Source organism: Pseudophryne corroboree, chromosome 6 (assembly GCF_028390025.1).
Source record: "Pseudophryne corroboree isolate aPseCor3 chromosome 6, aPseCor3.hap2, whole genome shotgun sequence".
In the NCBI taxonomy this organism is placed as follows: domain Eukaryota; kingdom Metazoa; phylum Chordata; class Amphibia; order Anura; family Myobatrachidae; genus Pseudophryne; species Pseudophryne corroboree.
This window is the reverse complement of record NC_086449.1, coordinates 700291865-700315272: the sequence shown is the minus strand read 5'-3', so window position 1 is coordinate 700315272 and position 23408 is coordinate 700291865. Positions and strand designations below refer to the sequence as shown.

At 43.4% G+C, this 23408-nt stretch overlaps 2 protein-coding genes across 2 annotated transcripts in view; one reads left to right on the top strand and one right to left on the bottom strand.

Annotated features, from left to right (window-relative positions):
* GLRA1 (glycine receptor alpha 1) overlaps positions 1–7300 on the top strand; it is a 358207-nt gene extending 350907 nt beyond the window's left edge. The window contains exon 9 of the mRNA XM_063928342.1: positions 4306–7300. Coding sequence (XP_063784412.1) covers positions 4306–4596 — 291 coding nt within the window. The 3' untranslated portion in view covers positions 4597–7300. The remainder of the gene's footprint in view (positions 1–4305) is intronic.
* A 14187-nt stretch (positions 7301–21487) lies between these two features.
* The window catches only part of G3BP1 (G3BP stress granule assembly factor 1), a 227677-nt gene continuing 225756 nt past the window's right edge, over positions 21488–23408 (bottom strand). The window contains exon 12 of the mRNA XM_063928340.1: positions 21488–21756. Coding sequence (XP_063784410.1) covers positions 21751–21756 — 6 coding nt within the window. The 3' untranslated portion in view covers positions 21488–21750. The remainder of the gene's footprint in view (positions 21757–23408) is intronic.

Sequence of the window (23408 nt, the reverse complement as noted above, 5' to 3'; positions counted from 1 at the left end):
AGGAATAATAAATTGAAAGTCTGAAGTAGCTTGAGGAAAAAAAAACCCAAAGAACTCTATTCAGCTCAGGCAAGAATAGATACTTGCTTTGATTACTCAAATTAATGAAGGCAAATGACATTATTAATTAGTTAAATCTTTTTTTCACCTTCAGGTGACTTTAATTGCATTGAATTATATATGCCCTACTGCAACTTTGACTATGTCGATATATCTTACATGCTGCTTGCTTTGTGTTTTTACCAAAGTGTAAATTTGATAGCATATTCTTCTTGTTTATAGACTAAATTCCTAAATACCATAATATTCTATTTATAGTTATCGATTCAAATTTTTCTGATGCATAGAAATCTATACAGCAAGGAATTCGGCGGCACTCTACTGCTTAGAAAATAAAGATACAATCCATTCCAAGAAGTTAATTCAACGTTTCAATGCTTTATTGATGCATTTTCCTCAGGAATATTCCTAACAAAAACGCATCAATAAAGCTTTGAAATGTTGAATTCACTTCTTGGAATGAATTGAACCATTATTTTCTAAGCACTGGAGTGCCGCTGACTTCTTTCTGTGTTTATCGAACACTATTGTGCTGCCATTGTGGAGGGCACCTGGCAAACAAAATAAAAATGATATATGTATATATATATATATATATATATATTCTGTTTATTTTATGGAATCATATCCAGTACCAAGAAAAACCAAAAAGAAACCGCTCTGCCTACAGGTGGTAGCCAGGTTATGTAAGGAGATAGCCAGGAAGAAACCAAACACACCAAGGGATCAGCTATGTGGATCAGTGTTCAGTACATTCAAAATGTACACTGATCCACAGCAATTGGTTTTATATGTATAATTCTTATGTTACAGGTGGATATATGAAAGCAATGAATAAAAAACATCTGATTGTGGAAAACCTTCCATATTGGTTTAATCACAACTATAGCAAATAGGTCACAATTAGGAGCTTTAGAAATGTGGACTATGGGGGTAATTCAGAGTTGATCGCAGCAGCAAATTTGTTAGCAGTTGGGCAAAACCATGTGCACTGCAGGTGTGGCAGATATAAAATTTGCAGAGAGTTAGATTTGGGTGGTTTATTTTGTTTCTGTGCAGGGTAAATACTGGCTGCTTTATTTTTACACTGCTTAGATTTCAGTATGAACACACCCCACCCAAATCTAACTCTCTCTGCATATGTTATTTCTGCCCCTCCCCCCCTGCAGTGCACATGGTTTTGCCCAACTGCTAACAAATTTGCTGCTGCGATCAACTCTGAATTAGGCCCTAAGTAATTTGTATTGTATTAAACTCCCATAGCACATAATGTAACTGTCAGTTCATCATGTTTAAAGCTGAGCACTGGTTAAAAAGTATAGGAAAGCTATTATTAAATTGTGGGTGAGGGATGCGGTAAGGGAGGGAGTGGGGGGGGGGGGGGGGGGGTGGCTGAGGCAAACCAGGGGATATATGTAAACAGAATACTGATATATAGAATTTATCAGGACAATCATGCAGTAATTTTACATATGCAAAATAAATGTTTTGCTTGTTCTTAAGAAAATAAGGAAATCCTTGAAATTCTAAATCTGGTGCATTCAGTGACCATTGGGTCCTTGTGGAGCAGCCAAAATATATCCCCATTTTGCTTGTGGGATCAGGAAAGAGGATCCCCTGTTTTGCACCTGCATAAGACATAGCACCCCTTCAACAAGGCTCCTCTAGAAGTATTATGAGCTTGAAAGTCAGACAAGGAAAGAGCCATTTGTGCATCCACATAAGTTATTTATCATCGAATCAATGGTGTCCTTTCGTATTTATTCAATATTGATTTAAAAAATAATAGTTTGGTTATATTGGCATGCGGGACTGAATCTAGCAGTGGAAAACTATGTCCTGAGGAGGCAGAAACTAGTATTCTAGAGTACAGTTGCTAACTCGCTCTCAAAGTGTCCAGAAGGTTCCTGAGTTATACTGTAGTGTTAGCAATAATGCATCAGCGATTATTAACCACCAATGGTCTGATGGTGATGGTTACTAATTTTAACATTGATGGGAGGCCACTGCTGGTGTCTACAGTATAAGTGGTAGTGTCAACCATCGAAGTTAAACCATCAATGGCTCAGTTATCAATGGTTTCTAACCAACGGTTTAAAACTATCAACCATCGAGTGTCAACCCTACTGAGTTAGGGGTAATCATCTAGGCTCTTGAGAGAAGAGACATTTCTCCCAGGGAGCACTTACTTGCCCTTGGGAAAGGCATATGACACAAATCACATCCACCTTATCAAGTATCTAATGGCAACATTGTAATGGCATGAATTGTGTCACAACTTCACTGGCCCTCAGATGGGCAGGGCCTCATGACAACATCCCTGCCCTACTAATTATTTATTGACTCCGCATTCTGTCAGCTGGAATCAAGTATTAAAAGTTGTTCTGTAAAAAGGCAATGTTTCTTACACAGCATGTGCTACTCTGCAGAAAGTTATGTTCTTAGTGCTGTAGAGAACCTAGGCATTTTATTTTTTAAACCATGAGGCAAAAAAGAATGAGCTTATCCTATATAACAAAAAGGCTAACGCTTCTCCTCATTTCTATGGGGGGAAATCAAGTGTTTTACGCTACTAGATGGTGCCCGAAGGAGCAATTCAATTGTTGCTCCGTTTGGACGCTGACATTACTGTTATGTTGTTCCGTCATTTTTACGGGCTGGTAACTAGTATACAATTGACAACAAAATTGCTTTGTTTTTTAGAAGAAAACATGATTAAGGAGATTTTGTGGAAAGGGGAGGGTTAAGTAAATATAAACTATAAAGAAAATGCAATTTGGAATTGTATCCCCCACTAAACGAATTGTAATCTCTTTTGTGACATATGCTCTTTAATTCCTCCAGCTGCTGCCTTCGCTATGGCAACCCAAGACGGCTCCCCGAGTGCCGTTATTAAATCCCACTTTAGAGAACTGTGTATCAAAGGCATTAGCAGGTGTATCAGCAAAAAATATAATTTAAAAGAACCGAGATTTGTACTGGAGACAACAAGTGTAATCTGTTGGACGGTTTACAAAGGAAAGTTAAAAAAAAAAGTTTATGAAACGCAGTGAAATAAATCTTCAACCAGCTCAGAGTCTCCCTTTAGAGCCAGTCTCCCTCTTGCCTTCTACTACTGAATTAAGCCTTTTATTGAATCATAGAATAGATTAACATGTGTTGCATGTTATAGTCAAGCGTAATTGGATTACAAATATTGATGAGAAGTTGTAGGTATTCTATAATGGAAAATTTGTAGTCAGCTGCCTTTTAAAACATACCTTTATTAAGTACTGCTATGGCAACAACAGCTATAGATAAAAAGAATGCACTAATCTGGCTAAGCAAGATGATATCAGAAGGATAGCAGGGCAAAAGTGTGTGCTTGAGGAATATTTCTGCCCCAAAAATAGGTATCTGTATTTAATATTAAATAAAGCATTAGCGTAAGTAACCAATCATCAGCCTCAACGCATTGGACTGAAAAAAGTTGATACTGGTTTGGAGATATTTGAACAATATTGTAATTCAAGCCGCTTTGGGGCTGAGGTAGAGTTGAACGTAAGTAACTGCTCTGCATCACGTGCTCAGAACAGAGTGTGTATAGTCAGCCACATGTAGAGTTGTACACATCATTGTGGGCAGCCCGTCCTTTATAAATTTGCTTAGTTTGACAGCTGTCATCATCAGGGAGCACTTGCACCAGCCTAGGCTTGGTGTACAATTACTCCTGTTGCTTCCTTCAACACGTCCTCTCTGAACTTTGACCATGTGAGAACCCCCTGCTACAGCTCAGTTATGTCCCGTCAGTAGAAAGTGGAGACGCAACTAAAATGTACACCACCATCATGCTCAGGTATGCTTAGTTCCCATGATGTGATATGCAGGTATTACCTGACTTGATCATCTAGATGCCTCAAGTGACAATAGAAAGGCCCTTGATCAGATGTTGATTGTAGTCGGCGGTGCTTCCAGTGCCATACATGCTGTGATTTGTGGCCAGTAAGGTCTCTAAACTGAGAAAATTAGCTGTCTGAATTGCAGCAGGCATCAGCGCCTTCTGTCAAACGAAATGTGCTGTTCAGACTAGGGTAGAACCGTAGAAACACAATTTTATTTCTTGGCTCCTAAGTTAGAAGTTCACTTGTGTGGATGCCCAAATGACAGGAGAACAACGAGATAGGATAGTGCAAGTAAGAGCCTGTTGTAGAGGGTGCAATGTTCTTGTCTTATTTTGAGTAGAGTCCTATGATCAATCTTTTGCAGGAGGATGACACCGGTGAAGGACGTTTCAGCTTTGCCGCTTATGGAATGGGCCCTGCATGTCTACAGGCAAAAGATGGGATCTCTGTGAAAGGAAACAATAACAACAACCCAACCAGCTCTGCTCCTCCTGCATCAAAATCTCCGGACGAGATGCGCAAGCTCTTCATCAGCCGGGCCAAGTATATCGACAAAATGTCAAGGATTGGATTCCCTTTGGTTTTTCTTATATTCAACACATTCTATTGGATCATCTACAAAATTGTGCGTAGTGAGGATGTTCACAAGCAGTGAACATGAATTAGGTTCAGGGTGGGCGGGGAGTATGGACAAAATAAAAAATAAAAAAATTACTTTGGTTTGAAAGTACAAGATGAAAGAAAGAATGAGAATAACTGAAAAGGAATTATGGGATAGATAATAGAGGAACTTGATCATTTACAATGAAGTGTTTTAGAGTGAAACTATTACTTGATGTAGCATTCGTGCCTCCACGCATTTCACTGCTTTATGTTGGGGACACAAATGTCACTTAGTTGTTTAAAAAGTTAAGATGAAAAATGAAATACTGTGTAGTCATAGATAGGGGAATTTATTAAGCAAACAAAATGAAATGCATGGGGATAGAGTTAGTACGCTGAAACAGAAAGACATGGAAAACTAGAGTGAAAGGCATTTTCTTCATGAACAAAAAAACTGTATTAAGTCTGTGCAATAGCAATGCAGAAATGCATGTTTTTAAGAATGTGGCAATATATATATATAAAAATCCAAGGATTGGGAGCTTTTAAATCCATGCAAGTGGAACAGTGGTGTAAATAGGCCTTCAGAGTGTTGGGATGAGGGACTGGGATTTGCTGGTGTGGGGATGAACCCAGTGGAGCTGTATGTAAAATATTAAAAAGTGCCAGGGTAATATATGTAAAATATGCAACATATAGTCATGCTAAATATATTCTAAAACGCACATAATATAATATTGTTATTTTAAAAATGTTGTTTGCTCTTAGCGTATGAACTGGGCTCTGTGAGCCGTGGTTTATGGAGATGCATAGAAGACTGGAAAAAGTGGGATTTATTTTAGTATTCCTTGATGCCTAGTAATACATTTTTTCCAGATCACTGTAACCTTTTTTTCACCGGAAATTGTGCAATGAAGGAGTAGTTGATATGAATATACATGCATATTAGATCCAGTTTCTTTATTGGTCTCCTGCTGATAGTTTAGTAATATTCGATTTAGCGTGTCCCCCCCCCCCCCATTTTTTTTTTCAACTAGCACTTCAATGGAAATAAATTATAACATATAAAACTAACATGAGATTCAAGGGGTAATGTGCAGTGAAATCGTAAGATAACTGTTTTTATCTTATGTTGATCAATTTAGAAGAGAGTAATAGGGTTTATTATTCAGACTGAGGAATAGTTTTTTCTTTTTAATTACCAGTCTTCCGGGTTTTCATTAAGTCCTTTTTGTCTTTAATGCAGAGGGACAAATATTGTGTTATACTTGAAATTGTAGAGACTAGAGAGTGGGTGTGATTACAATGGTGATATTTTGTTATGTAATGCACCTTATTGGTTAGTACTTAAAGAAATCGACAACATCTTAAATAACCACCATGGTATGTATCTAACACGTCACTGGTCTCGTTAACTGTGTCCAAGGTCTTCTGGCAGAAGGCAATCAATACCAATGAATGTAGCCAGTGCCACACAAAATGGCTTACCGTTCTGCAAATAAATGAAATATTTGCTGCTCTTCAGCATTGGATTCCACAGTGGGGTAAATTTACTAATGTGGGAGTTTTTTTAGAACTGGTGATGTTGCTCATAGCAACTAATCAGATTCTACTAAACATTTAGCTAGCTGCTTTTAGAAGATGATAGAATCTGATTGATTGATTGATTGATTGATTGATTGCTATGAGCAATATCACCAGTACTAAAAAAACTCCCACTCTGGTAAATGTACCCTCTGTGTGTGATAAACATGGCTGACACATTGGAAATTACCTTTTACCTTTACTGGAGGTATTATTTTGTAGGCTAAACTAATATTCAAGAAAATGGAGCCCCGATGTTCACTGTATAACAGGGGCAAAACTAAGGTATGATGAGAATGTAGTAACTAGGAACCAGAAATATATTTGCCACTACTTCCTAGTAAATTGACAGGCTGAATTACAGATCCAGCATACAAAATGACTGCCTCCGCTGCAAATAGGTGTAAGATCTGTGTAAAATACTGGTTATCTATGCCTACAAATCACAATAACTGCTTTCTAAATGCATAAAAGTTAACATTCGTAGAAAAGTGAATAGCTTCTGAACATTTTTGTTCCATTGTCCCTTGTGTGATATCTCAGTCTGACCTGCATTTCCTTCTAGTAAAATTACAATCTACTCCTGAGCATGCTCTCTGGAATAATTCAGTTACCTCCTAGTCATTGGAAAGAACTCCAGAAGCAATATGAATCTGTTGAATGTTGAAAAGAAGTCACAATAATCTGTCTTTTAGTAAAGTCTGATGTACAGGAAACAGTAGGATGCGTGCTACTGCATTTTTCTGTTAACCAGACAGGTATGTGTGAAAATATATGGGGGGAGATTATTAAATCTTGGCGAGATAAAGTACCAACCAATCAGCTTCCAACTGTCATTTTACATGCTGTGTTTTAAAAATGACAGCTAGCAGCTGATTGTTTGGTACTTTATATCTCAAGCTTTGATAAATCTCCCCCATGGTCTTGTGAACTGCTCTCTCTTCAGCTGTGATATCGGCTGAAATGGTTAATTATAGGTTTATACTAGTACATCTTTGTGGAAATAGAATTTTGATGCAGTTTCTATGGAAGATGTATTCAGTTTCTCTAGGGTATTTTGCCAATTGCTACGCTTATGGGCCTCTCTACGCAAAATGACCTGTTTTTGTCATTTATTGGGCGGAATGTAATGAAGTTCGAGTTTGGCGGTTGTGTGGGATGCCGGCCAAACGCGGACGTTTTTTTAAATGGCAATCATGTACAAGGTAGATTTAGCCTTGTACATGATTGTCCCTTTAAAAGAAAAGGTCAGAGTTCGTCCGGCATCCCACGCGGCCACCAAACTTCATTACATTCTGGCCTTTATATTATTATTGGTTAGTCTATGCAAAACTGTTGTGAATCCAAGTTTGAAGTCAGTAGTAAAATATGTATACCAAGGACAGAGTATGTGCTAACAGAGTTGGCACTGTCATTAATTTTTCAGCAATTTTAAAGATTTGTCATTGAAAAATGTGTCCACAGAAATGTCACTATTTTTATATTTATCCTGTATACTGTAGTAGCAGCTCAATAATTTATTTTCTGCAGTTAGATGCCACTCTCTTACATACATTGGGGGTCATTCCGAGTTGATTGTAGCTGTGCTAAAGTTAGCACAGCTACGATCATTCACACTGACATGCGGGGGGATGCCCAGCACAGGGCTAGTCCGCCCCGCATGTTAGTGCCGCCCCCCCGCAGAAGTGCAAAAGCATAGCACAGCGGCGAAGCCTTTGCACTTCAAAAGTAGCTCCCGACCAGCGCAGCTTTAGCGTGCTGGCCGGGAGCTACTCATCGCTCCCTGGCCCGCAGCGGCTGCGTGTGACATCAGGCAGCCGCCGCGGCCCGCCCCCCCAAAGGTCCGGCCACGCCTGCGTTGGCCAGACCGAGCCTCCGAAACTGCGGCTTAGCCCCGCCATCCAGCCCCATCCCACCCAGCGATCGCCTCTGCCTCAGAGGCGATCGCTAGGCAACGACGGCTGGCATGCGTCGGCGCACTGCAGCACCGGCGCATGCGCAGTTCCGACCCGATCGCTGCGCTGCGAGAAACTGCAGCGAGCGATCGGGTCGGAATGACCCCCATTATTTTTCCCTGTGTTTTGTGTATTAATATTTATGAAAGAAGAGTAAAAAAATGCAAAAAGAGGTATATTATTATAATTATATATTAACATTCAGCAGACATGATGGGCACAGTGGTGCTGAGAGAGGGGGGAGAGGATACAAATTACCCGGGCCCAGGTCTGAGGGGCCCAGTGAGGGCCCAGGCTGACCCCCCTTACCTGGCAGCAGCAGCTGCAGCTCTTCTCCTCAGTCCAGCACATGCTGCTGGGCACTGGGCTGCAGTGTGGCCATGGAGGTGCTTAAAATACAATATTTTCAGTATTTTTTTTCGAAGGGTGCATGACCACGGCTCCTGTGATTAGGCCACGCCCCCTGACAAGTACCTGGGCCCAGCCCGGCTCTCTACTGCCCTGGATGGGCATTGTGGTGCTCCAAAGTCCGCCAAGACAGTATTGCACATTATGTACTCGAAAGCAACAATTCATCAGCAAATTATTTTCAAATGTTTGCAGCAATGGGTTATGTTATGTTATATTATATATGCAGCAATTATGTAACTCCCTGCATCAATCATTGATAGATGTATGATACAGCAAGATAACATAGTTTTTCAACACTAATTAAAGAGAAATTATAATCTTTATAAAGAAAAAAATTAGATATGTCTATGACAGATGATTTTCACCAAAGGGCAAATTAATAACAGTATGTTTTTTTTTCAATTAGCAGGTTATTAATTAGTTTACACTTATAAGCATGGAACCAACACCCACATACACCGAACGGCAAACTTTATGTGAGCCTATTAATTTTTTTTGGTACATGCTCGCAGTGGCACCTAGTGCCCAAAGAGCGTAAAAACACCAAACAAGTGCAGGCCCTCTTCCTAAGAGTCCATAAGGTCTGCAGCACACTGCAAGCCCATGAAATACACCCCAAAGTAATGTAAGTAAAAGAAATGCTGCTGATAAAACAGTGAAAGAATATATAAATAAATGTGCCATTGTTTCAGCTGAGTTTTCAGCTAGATCAGAATTTTTTTTCTGTGCAGCCCAAAGCCTAGTCAAAAAACTAAGTAATGCAGTAAAAAAAAAAGTAATGTAAGTACTAATAAACCATAACGTCAGTGGTATCCGGATGATAGGTCAACACTACTAAGGTCAACAGTCAATAGGTCGACCTGCGTTAAGTCGACATGGACAAAAGGTTGACCTTGTAAAAAGGTCAACATGAGTTTTTGACACATTGTTTTCATTTTCATGTGTTTCATACTTTACCATCCACGTGAACTATGATTGGGAATAGTAACCTGTGGTGAGTGCAGCGGTAGCAAGCAAGGCACCTTGCCCGCAGCATGGTGCTTTTCCTGTGTCAGCCTTTTCTGTGTCAACCTTTTAACCATGTTGATCTTTTTCCCATGTCGACCTAGACCATGGGTCTGCAACCTGCAGCTCTTCAGCTGCTGTGGAACTACACATCCCAGCATGCCATGCCACAGTTTTGCTTTTAAGGCATGCTAAAACTGAGACAGGGCATGCTGGGATGTGTAGTTCCACAGCAGCTGGAGAGCCGCAGGTTGCAGACCCATGACCTAGACCCTTTAACGTTGACCTAGACACTGTCTACCTTTTTCATGTTGACCCAGTGATCCACACCCAATGTCAGTGAGGTCCTCCCATACATGGCAACTTTTAGGCACCCCGAGGCACCACTCTGTGGGCTCACTGTACCCTAAGCTTTCCTCTTGACCGCTTCCCAACCTGAAAATTAAGACAACCTGTCCATGATAAAAAAAGATTTCCATTCCAAATCAATTCACCAATAATCACAACATCACATCCTCAGTTCTGCCCTCTTCACTAGAAAGTTCACACAATTCAGCGGCGTTACCTGCTCTTCCTGGAGTCCAGGCGGCTCCCCAAAATTCAACATTCCAGGAGAGTAGGGAAGTATCACTATACTTTATAATACTTACATCATCTGACGTCTGGCTGCCCAAACTATACAGTAAAATTGTGTCAGGCTGTCAGCTAGGGGAGGAAAAACATCACATTGGGAAAACTACTTTGATATAGGTCCAGCTAAATCAGAAGTATTTTTTTGTTTTGCCGTTTGATTGTGTTAAATAGTTTACTGACAACTCCAGTGATGCTTATAAGAAAACAGTGCTGTGCTTAGAAGTTGGGTCACAATAATATCTAGCATTATATGGTATGTTAAACAGAAAACAGAAGCAAATCTCAAAAATTCTGCCACCTTGTGTTCTCTGAACGCACTACAGGTCTAGTCTACGTTACTTAGCAAACTAGAAACAAGGGGGTATATTTACTAAGGTCCCGATTTTGACCGAGATGACGTTTTTTCTTCAAAGTGTCATCTCGGTAATTTACTAAGCAAAAATCACGGCAGTGATGAGGGCATTCGTAATATTTTGGAAGTCCTTGGAAAAAATCACGAATCAATACACCATCGGTCAAATACGCCTGCAATTTGGTAGAAATCGGTCATTTACTAAAAAGTGCAAAACACAAAAACTGCCGACAATAGCCAAACACTGCCGTGCTAAAATACAAATCGTGAAAAAGTGCTAAAAAAAACCAGACCTGCTTTTTTATCCCGTGTTTGTATAGGCATGCACGGATCCATGAGATCCGTGCATGTTTAAACATCAGTGGGAAGGGGTGGGAAATGTTATAATAAAAAAAAAAAAAAATTGCGTGGGGTCCCCCCTCCTTAACCAAACCAGCCTCGGGCTCTTTGAGCCGGCCCTGGTTGCAAAAATATGGGGAAAAAATTGACAGGGGTTCCCCCATATTTAAGCAACCAGCACCGGGCTCTGCGCCTGGTCCTGGTTCCAAAAATACGGGGGTCAAAAAGCGTAGGGGTCCCCCGTATTTTTGAAACCAGCACCGGGCTCCACTAGCTGGACAGATAATGCCACAGCCGGGGGTCACTTTTATACAGTGCCTTGCGGCCGTGGCATCAAATATCCAACTAGTCACCCCTGGCCGGGGTACCCTGGGGGAGTGGGGACCCCTTCAATCAAGGGGTCCCCCCCCCCAGCCACCCAAGGGCCAGGGGTGAAGCCCGAGGCTGTCCCCCCCATCCAATGGGCTGCGGATGGGGGGCTGATAGCCTTTGTTCAAAGTAATGAATATGTTTTTAGTAGCAGTACTACAAGTCCCAGCAAGCCTCCCCCGCAAGCTGGTACTTGGAGAACCACAAGTACCAGCATGCGGCGGAAAACCAGGCCCGCTGGTACCTGTAATACTACTACTAAAAAAATACCCCAATAAAGACAATACACACACACCTTGAAAGTATAACTTTAATGCATACATACACACCACCATATACACATACTTACCTTATGTTCACACGAGGGTCGGTCCTCTTCTCCAGTAGAATCCATGGTGTACCTGTTGAAAAAATCCTACTCACCAAATCCAGTGTAGAGGGCTCCTCGGATAATCCATTTGTAATCCACGTACTTGTAAAAATAAAAAAACGGGACACCCGACCACGAACTGAAAGGGGACCCATGTTTTCACATGGGACCCCTTTCCCCGAATGCCAGAAACCCCCTCTGACTGATGTCTAAGTGGGTTTCTTCAGCCAATCAGGGAGCGCCACGTTGTGGCACCCTCCTGATCGGCTGTGTGCTCCTGTACTGTCTGACAGGCGGCACACGGCAGTGATACAATGTAGCGCCTATGCGCTCCATTGTAACCAATGGTGGGAACTTTCAGGTCAGCGGTTGACCGAAAATGACCTCACCGCTGACCTGAAAGTTCCCACCATTGGTTACAATGGAGCGCATAGGCGCTACATTGTAACACTGCCGTGTGCCGCCTGTCATACAGTACAGGAGCACACAGCCGATCAGGAGGGTGCCAAACGTGGCGCTCCCTGATTGGCTGATGGAACCTTCTTGGACTTAAGTCAGAGGGGGTTCCAGGCATTCGGGGAAAGGGGACCCATGCGAAAACATGGGTCCCCTTTCAGTGCGAGGTCGGGTATCCGTTTTTTTATTTTTTACAAGTACGTGGATTACAAAAGGATTTACCGAGGAGCCTAAAACACTGGATTATGTGAGTATAATTTTTTCAAAATGATGTGTAGTGGCATGATATGTATGCCATGATATGTATGCCAAACTTGGCGTCTGACATCACATCATCCGCAGTCTGCAGAACTCCACGGTGACCTGAGGGGAGTTCAGTTTCTGCCTGCTGCCTGTAAAGTGCACTCTCTGCACAGAAGACTAACTATAGACTCAAAGGGGAGACCACTGCAGCTGAGCTGGTACCCTGAGGATGGGTTCTAGCCAGGGGTCTTGAGGAGGGGCAGTGGGGGCCTCCTCTCTCATCTGAAAGGGGGGACAGCCATTCAGATAGGAGGAACAGCCCTGCCTGCAGAATTAGCCAATCTCACGGGCCATCCAAGCCACACTGATCTGGACCTGGCCCCAGAAGTACATTTACTGTATGAATGTCTCTGTATGCAGCCACCTAATAGCAGTACCCACTATCTCCCTGTTTGCCCTGCCTCCCACTATGTCCATCACCCACTATCTCCCTGTTGCCCCTGCCTCCCACTATCTCCCTGTTGCCCCTGCCTCCCTAGTCACCCACTATCTCCATCACCCCTGCCTCCCCAGCCACCCACTATCTCCCTGTCACCTTTGCCTCCCCAATCACCCACTGTCCCTGTCATCCCTACCTCCCACTATCTCCTTGTTACTACTACCTCCCAGTCACACACTAACACCTCAGTCACCTCTGCCTTCCCAGTCACTCACTATCTCATTCTTGCCTCCCCAGTTAACAAGTATCTCCCTGTCATCCTTGCCTCCCTTTCACCCCTGCCTTCCCAATCACCCACTATCTCAATCAACCACTTTGTCCAATCAGCCACTATCTCCTTGCCACCCTCTACATCACCCCCTGCCTACTTTTGTCACCTTTTGTCTCTCCCTATTTACCACTCAATGTCACCCTCATCTACCCACAGTCTCCTCTATTGTATTACCTCACCTTTTGCCTTCCCCAGCAAGTCCTGCTGCCTGTATGCCGACAGGTGTGTGTTCAGACTGACACTTGAGGCAAGGGGCACGGAGGGAAAGTGGTGAGGCACCTGTAACAGCAGCACCACCATTTGCTGAGTAGCTGGAAACCTGCGGGAACACTGCAATCTGCACAACCACCACAGGAGCAGGTAAGCGGAACATAGTGACCTGGAAACATGTCCTCCTCACTCTCTGATACTGGTCTCTGTCTCTCCCCATGTGTCCCTCTCTCTATTTGCCCCTGGTCTCTCTCCCCATGACTCCCTCTGCCGTGGTCTCCTTTTCTCTCTGTAACTGGTCTCTCTATCTCTCCGATGTTTCCCTGTCCCTTTGCCCTTGGTCTCTCTTTCTCATGTCTCCCTCACTCCCAGCTACTGGTGTCTGTCTCTCCCTATCTCTCTCCCCATGTCTCCCTATCTCTATGCCCTCGTCTCTCTCTTTCTCCCCATGTTCCCTCTCTCTCTGTCCCTAATCTGTCTCTCTCCAATGTCTCTATCTCTCCCAAGTCTCCCTCTTTCTATCTCTCCCATGTTTCTCTCTCTCATTACCCCTAATCACTCCCTCTCACATCTCACCCTCTCTCTCTGCCCCTGGTCTCTTTGTCTCCCCCCCATGTCTCCCTCTCTGCCACTGTTCTCTCTATCATGTCTCCCCCTTTATTTGCCCCTAAGCTCTCCGTCTCTCTCCCATGTCTCCCTCTCTCTGCCCCTGGTCTCTTGGTCTTTCTCATGTCTCCCTCCCTCTCTGCCCCTGGTCTCTCTGCCATGTCTCACTCTCTCTCTCTCTGCCACTGGTCTTTCTGTTTCTCTTACCATCTCTCCTTCTCTCTATGCTACTGGTCTCTCTGTCTATCTCTCCCATGTTCCTCTCTACCTTTGCCCTTGGTCTCTCTGTCTGTTTCTTTCCCATGCCCCCTAACTCCCTGCTACTGGTCTCTGTCTCTCCCCATGTCTTCCTATCTCTCTGCCCTTCATCTCTCTCCCTCTCTGCCCCTAATCTCTTTATCTCACTCTCTGCCCCTGGTCTATGTCTTTCCCCCATGTCTTCCTCTCTCTCTCTCTGCCCCTGGTCTCTCTTTCTCTCCATGTCCCTTCTTGCTTTGCCCCTAATCTTGGTCTCCCTCTCTGCCCGTTCTCTCTATCCCTTCTATGTGTCCCCCTCTATTTGTCCATAATCTCTCTATCTCTCCCATTTCCCCCTCACTCTCTGCCCTGGTCTGTCTCTCCCCCATGTCTCCATCTCTCTCTGCCCCATGTCTCTGCAATGTCTCCTCTCTCTCTCATGTTTCCCTATCTTTCTGCCCCTGGTCTCTCGCTCTCTCTCTGCCCTAGTCTTTCACTCTCTCTATCGATCCCATGTCTCCTCTTGGTGTCTCTGCCATGACTTTCTCTCTGTTTCCTGGACTCTCTCTCTTTCTCTCCCCCCACTCCCCATGTCGCCCTCTTTCTTTCTCCCTGGTTTGTATTTCACAGTTACCCAACAAAAATAGTGAAACAATACCCCTCCCCAGTCGACGACTTTTTAAGGAGGGGCTATTTTTTTTTTTTTTTGGGCGGGGGTTGAGGGGGCACTGTTCATTATCTTGCCACGGGCGCTAAAGACCCTAGTTGCACCTCTAGTGACAAGTAATAATGTCCTATGTTTTTAAACACAAGAGTTATCATCTCCAAAAATCTGTGATTTTTCACTTCGTAGCCCCTTTTGCGATTGCAATCATGCAAGGTACTATGCGCCTGTTTCTGGTTTGCAAGCAAAGCAAAAAAAGCAAGTAACTGCAGGGGCAGATATAACATGTGCAGAGAGATTAGATTTGGGTGGGGTGTGTTGAAACTGAAATCTAAATTGCAGTGTAAAAATAGAGCTGTCTTAACATTTATGGGCTACATGCACAAATAACCAATATTTACACTGCATAGAAAAAATATAAATGTATTTGCTTCCTTGCATGGCAACATGGTTTGTTCCAGACAAAAAGTTATTTGCTTTTTTGCTTTACTTACAAATCTGAATCAAGCCCAATATTCTTTATCACATAAATCACTTTCATAGTCCTTTTTCTGGTTATCACTGGTCAAGTTCCAAAGCTGAGGCACTGTAGTATTCACTAGCTAGGACTCCATGGGGCAAATGTAATAGAGTGAGAGTTTCAGAAAGTGAGAGATTTGGTAAGGTTTTTCTTTTTTTTTTTTTTTTTTTTTTTAAAGTGGCAATCATTTACACTGCAAAGGTTAATCTTGCTGTGTAAATGGTCGCCACTTTAAAAAAAAAACTGCTAAACCTTACCAAATCTCTCACTTTCTGGAACTCTCACTCTGTTACATTTGGCCCCATGTTTGCTCACAAATAAACAAAGAATAAGGGAGAGAAAACAGTGAGCTATGACGTATTGCCCTTTATCAAAGAATTTATTGCATAAAAAAAGCTGCTGACCTAATTACATTTTAAAATAACACTTACATCCTCCAAATATGTCCCATACTAATATGTAGTAAGTTTTCCTACAGAGTTTGATGTAAGTAAAAACTCTCAAATAGAGTAGTGTCGCCATTGTAGTCACCACATTTGGGACTCCGTGTAATAGCCTGCAAGTTGCTGGAAGTGTGGGCGCTTGTGTGAGTCAGACAGCTTTTCTTTTAAAGCAGTAACCATAAACAAGGCAAAACCAGGTTTGTTTTACCTTGTAAATGATTGCGGCTTTAAAAAAACAGCCAGACTCACAGAAACTTGTCTTGTCTTTGTTAAGAGAAAGACAAGAAAAGTTGAAAAGTGAACCTTCTTCTTTCACTTTGACAGTGGTCATCTATTACAGCATACTTTAAAATGCCTGAGTCAGCACTGAGAACATCTGATACAGGGGTGTATGCAACCGCATTAGCAATTGAGTTTCTGCATGCAGCAGACATGTGTAAATATGCTGCCGCAAGGACTTTTACAGAGACGCCCACTGACAGCGTTTCTTATCTGCCGCTGGCATGCAAAGACCTCACCATCGATCATCTGAGCAACTATGGTTGCTCAGAATGTCCATAGCTGTAAGGTGCGGCGAGGTCAATGGCTGGGGAGGCACAGGCTAGTATCAGAGCCTGATTTACACACATGGACCCAATGGTTTATGTGGGTATTTTATAATGTGGAACGCTGCAAATTTAGTGAGTTTTGACTATACAAATTATTAGAATAAATATCTTCTATGTATTATTCTAATAATTTTTATAGTCAAATCTCTGAAGTATACCGGAGTATGACAGGTGAGGCTCTGCGTCTCCCCTAATCACGTCACTGGTCCATTTCAAGCAATCCATTGGAGCTCTTAGAACGGTGTATGAATTTGCAGTATCAGACACGACCCTGAAACAGGGCCTGCTGAAATGAAAGGGCCCCCAGAAAAATAATGATTCAGACTGATTCATTACAGTACTCCACCGCCGCACCTCAGCCCTTAACAAAAAGGGAGGATGCAATCCGGCAAGATCCCTCTGCTCCCCTTATCTCTCCCAGCTACTCCTGCTCTTGCTTGCTATTGGTGCACTCTGCGCTGCCTCTGCTTACTGCCATACTTCTGCTGGGCACTAAGACCCAGAGCAGACTGCCAGAGGTGTGACATCAGACTAGCAACTGCGCATGTGCGGGTTCTGGATGCATAGTTCCACCAGCTTTATTCTGCATATTGGACATGCCCCTGAGAAACTCAAGTGTAATGGGGAGCCCCATAAGATCCTAATTAACACTGTGCCACCACCGGAGTCCCTCTCTCTCGCTAGATAGATAGATAGATAGATAGATAGATAGATAGATAGATAGATAGACAGATAGATAGATAGGGGTATATGCAATTGCGGTCGAATTCGCGGCAATTATCGCCGTTTTTTAATTCGACCAAATTCGCCAGGTGAATCCCGGCAGGTGCCTGCCGGGATTCACCATATTCAATGAAAAACGGATTCGCCAGAATCGCGGGCGAAAATCGGCCGATTTGGCGGATTTTGCCGCGATTTTAAAAAACGGGAAAAAACGTGAAAAACACGGGGAAAAAAATGGCGTGGGGTCCCCCCTCCAAAGCATAACCAGCCTCGGGCTCTTTGAGCTGGGCCTGGTTCTAAAAATGCAGGGGAAAAATTGGCCAGGGATCCCCCGTATTTTTAAAACCAGCACCGGGCTCTGCGCCTGATGCTGGTGCCAAAAATACGGGGGACAAAAAGAGTAGGGGTCCCCCGTATTTTTAACACCAGCATCGGGCTCCACTAGCTGGACAGATAATGCCACAGCCGGGGGTCACTTTTATGCCGTGCCCTGCGGCCGTGGCATCAAAAATCCAACTAGTCACCCCTGGCCGGGGTACCCTGGGGGAGTGGGGACCCCTTCAATCAAGGGGTCCCCCCCCCCAGCCACCCAAGGGCCAGGGGTGAAGCCCGAGGCTGTCCCCCCCCCATCCAATGGGCTGCGGATGGGAGGGCTGATAGCCTTTGTGAAAATTAAAAGATATTGTTTTTTCCATTAGTACTACAAGTCCCAGCAAGCCTCCCCCGCAAGCTGGTACTTGGAGAACCACAAGTACCAGCATGCGGGAGAAAAACGGGCCCGCTGGTACCTGTAGTACTACTGGGGAAAAAATACCCAAATAAAAACAGGACACACACACCTTGATAGTAAAACTTTATTTCATACACCGACACACACATACTTACCTATGTTGACACGCCGACTGCCACGGTCTCCGACGATCCGAGGGTACCTGTGAAAAAATGGTACTCACCTTCCAGCGTCCAGAGGTACATCCAGGTCCAGGGTATAATCCACGTACTTGGTAAAAAAAAAAAACGAACACGATCCACCGGACTAATGAAAGGGGTCCAATGTTTTCACATTAGACTCCTTTCCCCGAATGCCGGGACATCACGGGACATCACGTGACTCCTGTCACTGATGTCCCTTCAGCCAATCAGGAAGCGCTACTTCCGTGGCGCTCACCTGATTGGCTGTGCGCCGTCTGGACTCTGACAGCGCCTCGCAAAGCCGCTCCATTACTTTCAATGGTGGGAACTTTGCGGGTAGCGGTGGGGTCACCCGCCGGTCAGCCGCTGACCGGCGGGTGACCTCACCGCTAGCCGCTAAGTTCCCACCATTGAATATAATGGAGGGAGCTATGCGATGCGCTGTCTGAGTTCAGACAGCGATCAGCCAATCAGGTGAGCGCAACGAAGTTGCGCTTCCTGGTTGGCTTAGAGACCTGTCAGTGACAGCTGTCACTGACAGGTCTCATTCGTGGAAAGGTGTCCCATGTGTCAGCATGGGACCCCTTTCAGTCCGTTATGGAGCGGGTATTTGCGATTTATTTTTTTGCCAAGTACGTGGATTTATCTCTGGACCCTGGTTGAGGTGAGTATATTGAACTTTTCTTTTCAGGTATCCGTGGATTCTACATGGAGAAGAGGACCGATGTCGGCGTGTGAACATAGGTAAGTATGTGTGTGTCGGTAGTGTGTAATAAAGTTTTACTGTCGACGGTGTGTGTGTCCTGTTTTTATTTGGGTATTTTTTTCCCAGTAGTACTACAGGTACCAGCGGGCCCGTTTTTCTCCCGCATGCTGGTACTTGTGGTTCTCCAAGTACCAGCTTGCGGGGGAGGCTTGCTGGGACTTGTAGTACTAATGGAAAAAACAATATCTTTCTATCACAAAAGGCTATCAGCCCTCCCATCCGCAGCCCATTGGATGGGGGGGGGACAGCCTCGGGCTTCACCCCTGGCCCTTGGGTGGCTGGGGGGGGGGGGGGACCCCTTGATTGAAGGGGTCCCCACTCCCCTAGGGTACCCCGGCCAGGGGTGACTAGTTGGATATTTAATGCCACGGCCGCAGGGCACGGCATAAAAGTGACCCCCGGCTGTGGCATTATCTGTCCAGCTAGTGGAGCCCGATGCTGGTGTTAAAAATACGGGGGACCCCTAGTCTTTTTGTCCCCCGTATTTTTGGCACCAGCATCAGGCGCAGAGCCCGGTGCTGGTTTTAAAAATACGGGGGATCCCCTGTCAATTTTTTCCCCGCATTTTTAGAACCAGGACCAGCTCAATGAGCCCGAGGCTGGTTATGCTTTGGAGGGGGGACCCCACGCCATTTTTTTTTATGATTTTACCCTTCCAGCATAAAAAAAAAAAAAAAAAAAAAAAATAATATTTTAAAAAATATATAAATAATATTTGTGCCTCCCCAAAAAAAAAAAAAAGTACCTAATCCCTTCTAATATAAATAGATCTGCTATTCCCAAAAAAAAAAACACCAAAAAAAACATGTTTAAATTTTTTTTATTTGTTTTCACCCTCCAAAGTGTGGCGGATTGAAAATGACGAATTTGCTGTCTAAAAGCACTGCTGTCGAATTTCCAAACTTGAATTGAATATGCTTTGGTCGAATTGCAGCACTTGTATCATTGCAGAAAAGTCGAATTTGCAAAAATTCGAATTTCAAAAAGTCGAATTTTGAAAGTCCGTTTTTTGGTCGGAAAGCACTGGATTGCATAGGGGAATTTTTTTTTTTGGTCGAAAATGACCCGAAATTCGACAATTTCGGGAATTCGACCACAATTGCATATACCCCATAGAATCCAGCGGCCAACATTGATAATATACTGCATACAATGAGTGCAACATCCAGTGCACCACAACAGCCAGCAAGCCTATAAACATTCCTGGCTGCAACTTGGACAATCCAGATAACCTGTACCTTCTACTAACCCTGTGTTTACCTTTACCTATTCTTATTTGAATCTGGTTAACAAACTGTCAAACTGGTTAAGTCATCTGCCACGTGGACTAACTGTCATCTGCCACGTGGACTAACCTCTATAGCACACCGCTGCCACCTACCATCGTAGTGTCTGCCAATATTGTTGCTCTTGCCGCAGGGAATCTGACATCATAATATCATGACCATCTGAAAACTGTGAAAACTCGGGGAGGAGAGGAGGAGCCGCTCTTACCCTGCCTGCCAGCCGCCACAGCTGAGCCAGCCACTAATAAAGACTCTTTTCTAAGGAGTGGAGTATGTTTTCTATAGTCATTGCTATACAGTCAGTGAGTATACGGCAACATGGTACATATAGGCCCACCACTCACTAGTTCTGTTCCACTTTATGAAAATATCACAGCGATGTCTGGATATGTTTCAGTGTCGGCTCAGTTTCCAGACGATTTGTCTTTCTTTTAATGTACATTTTAGTTTACTTTTTGGACAAAGGTTCAATAAATAGTAGAGGTTCAATAATTGTCTGACAGACATGTGGTCTTTGTCTTCATACATTTTGGGATATTTTCAGCTAGAATATTTACTATGCAATATAATCTAACAAAACTGACCTTTATTCTTTACTATCACTCACATTTTGTATTTTCCATATAAGCTTTTGCTTACATTCAGAAGAGACCTAATCAAATTTGTAAATTTAAATTGACACCAAATAAATGACACCACCAATCTTTCGGGTTCATTATGTAATACTGGCGGTCGGGATGCCGAATGTCACTATCCTGACATTGGCATCCCGAGCAGTGGTATGCTGGCAGGATGGCCAACGCAATGAAGCCCCTTGTGGGCTCGCCACAGGTTCTACTCTCCCTCTATGGGTGTCATGGACACCCATAGAGGGGAAATCACCTACCACGCCAGTATACCGGCGGCAATATGGTGCCCCCATAGGGATCCCGGCATCTGTATTGTGACTGCCAGGATCCTGACGATCGGTATGCTAACCGCATACCAATCTAACAATGCTGTCATTATGTCAAAATAAGGCTCTACATTGTTTGGCCATGACTATCTCAAGCCTACAAAGTGGATTTTGGAGGTATGATTATGTAGTGACAGTCCCCATTTTTGCTAGCAAACAGATGTGGCTTACCGTAAAGGGACCATGTCTTTGCTGGAAACGGGTGTGGCGTGTATTTTCTGGGCATGGTATGGATACATCGGGCATGGTCTAACTCGTCTTGATTTTTACATTTAAATATTGGTATGTATTCTACCTCTCTTACATTGTTTTACTGTGTATTCCACCTTCAGTGACTGAACGCCTTCAGGTTCTTGGTATAGATCGTAGCAATATAATATCGGGCAGCTATTATGTTATATATCTTCATATAATGCCAAAATATTGAAAAGCAGTGATCAGAGAATTCACATGATGCACACAACCAAAACTGGCTATTATTATATGAATCCATGACGTTGAAACAGAGACAAAAGACAATTCCAGGTACAGTTCCAAGTTGTTCTTGAAGAAAAAAAAACTTTTATAATATTGACCAAATGTAAAACAAAATTCTACTTTCCTTACATTTTATTTGCAACAAATAACTATATATACTTTACTTGTTCTCTAGTGTTCAGAAGTTAAATTCATAAAACGACACAACTTCAGTAGACATAGAAGGGCTCCATGGGCGGTCAAAACAGCATCCTGCTTAACATGTATTGCGGCTCAGCAACAAAGGGTCCATCGCTATCAATTCTAAACTGTTCACACCTGTGAGACAGTAGGGATGATTTATTAACAAAATGCAAATGTTCAGTAACCCATAACAACCAATGAGATTTTGTTTGCAGTTATTCTAACGGCTTAAGAAGCTAGCACATAGGGGATGCTATTTCTTGTAACACCAAAGAGATTCAGGTCTACAAAAGATGCACGCTGTGTTCTGACAGTACTGTAAGATCACTTTGGTGTGAGAAGCACACAGTGCTCCCCGTTATGCTAAGTGCATTATTGCTTTCCAACACTGCAGTTTTCTTTTCAAGAAATGACACAAAAAATACGGATTGATACTGCCTTTTCAATAATAATGGCCTGCTTCGAATTTCCTCTCTTATTTTTAAATTGCAGAATTAGTTATTTGAAAATGTCCTTACTTTACTTTATTGATGGGAAGGTCCATTTTTCACAACCACTTCTTAAATACTGCCCCCCAAGTATAGCAAATTCAGTGGTCCCAACCCACATTCTTTATATAAGCCTACTGTTGCTTGCTTTTTGCACTTATTTTGCCCGCAGTGCTATATAGCTGTACTGGAGGGTGGTCTAGTTGGGACCTGCACTTATTTGCTGTACAGACAGGATAGGTTAAGAAGATGAAGTCCAAATTACACAAAACCTGTAAGTCCTACTTGCCAACGGCCATTGAACAAGTTTCGAACACTGAAAGGTCTCCGAGCTTGATTGAGGAAACTAACACCATCTTCAGAGCCTCGTTGCTTCCTGCTGGAAGCAGTAAGGTCCAGAGCGGGGCCATCTTAGAGTATGAGCACACTGGGCAGCTGTAATGGGCCACAAGAGTCTAGGGGCCTTTCAGCAGGGGTGGGTAGATGCCTCCCTGACTGGTGCCGCCAGAGTTTCTTGGGAGCCAGGTAGAGCATACTACCCAGCCGCTCAGATTTTGCATTACACACAATGAAAGCCTGCAGCCAGGCAGTGTATGACTATCACCATGCCCAGGGCCTACAGTGTTAGTAAGACAGCCCTGGTCCATAGTGGAAAAATATATCAATTTGGATCCCTCCACCTCCTTCAGCCTTTTGCTGTACACATTCATGAACTAAGTTCATGCATGCGCAGTTACACCACACCTCCTGTCGGTGTAAACTTTTGCTGCTACTAATTAGCATGGCAGTGTTCGGTATCGCAGGACAACTGCTGCATTGGTCTAGTAATTTGGTATTCACCTTAACTTGCATCAGGTTTTATACTTAATTAACAGGGAGCTGTCAGGGTGTGGTACAAAATGTTGTCACGCACATTGCGTTGCAATCTGACATATTGCCAGAATGTCGGCAGTCAGTGCATTGACGTAGCAATTTTTGGGAGCCTATCATTAACATGGACTGGTGACATTCACAATTTTGGACATTTTGTCCATGTTGACATTCTGAATAGCAACATATCAGGGCTTAATAATGAATAGGCCCTCAAGTCGTATTTAGAGTAATCGATAAAAAGAAACCGGGAGGTGCAGTTATGAAAGTGAGACAAATAAAAGCTAATTTAGGTGACATTAACTACAGGACATCAATGGCTCAGGAGTGAGATACGTTTTCTGGGACATCCCTGTTCATGGCACCAACTGATATAATGATCTGAGCCACTAATATATTGCAGTCTTGTGGGGACATAGTTATACTCTT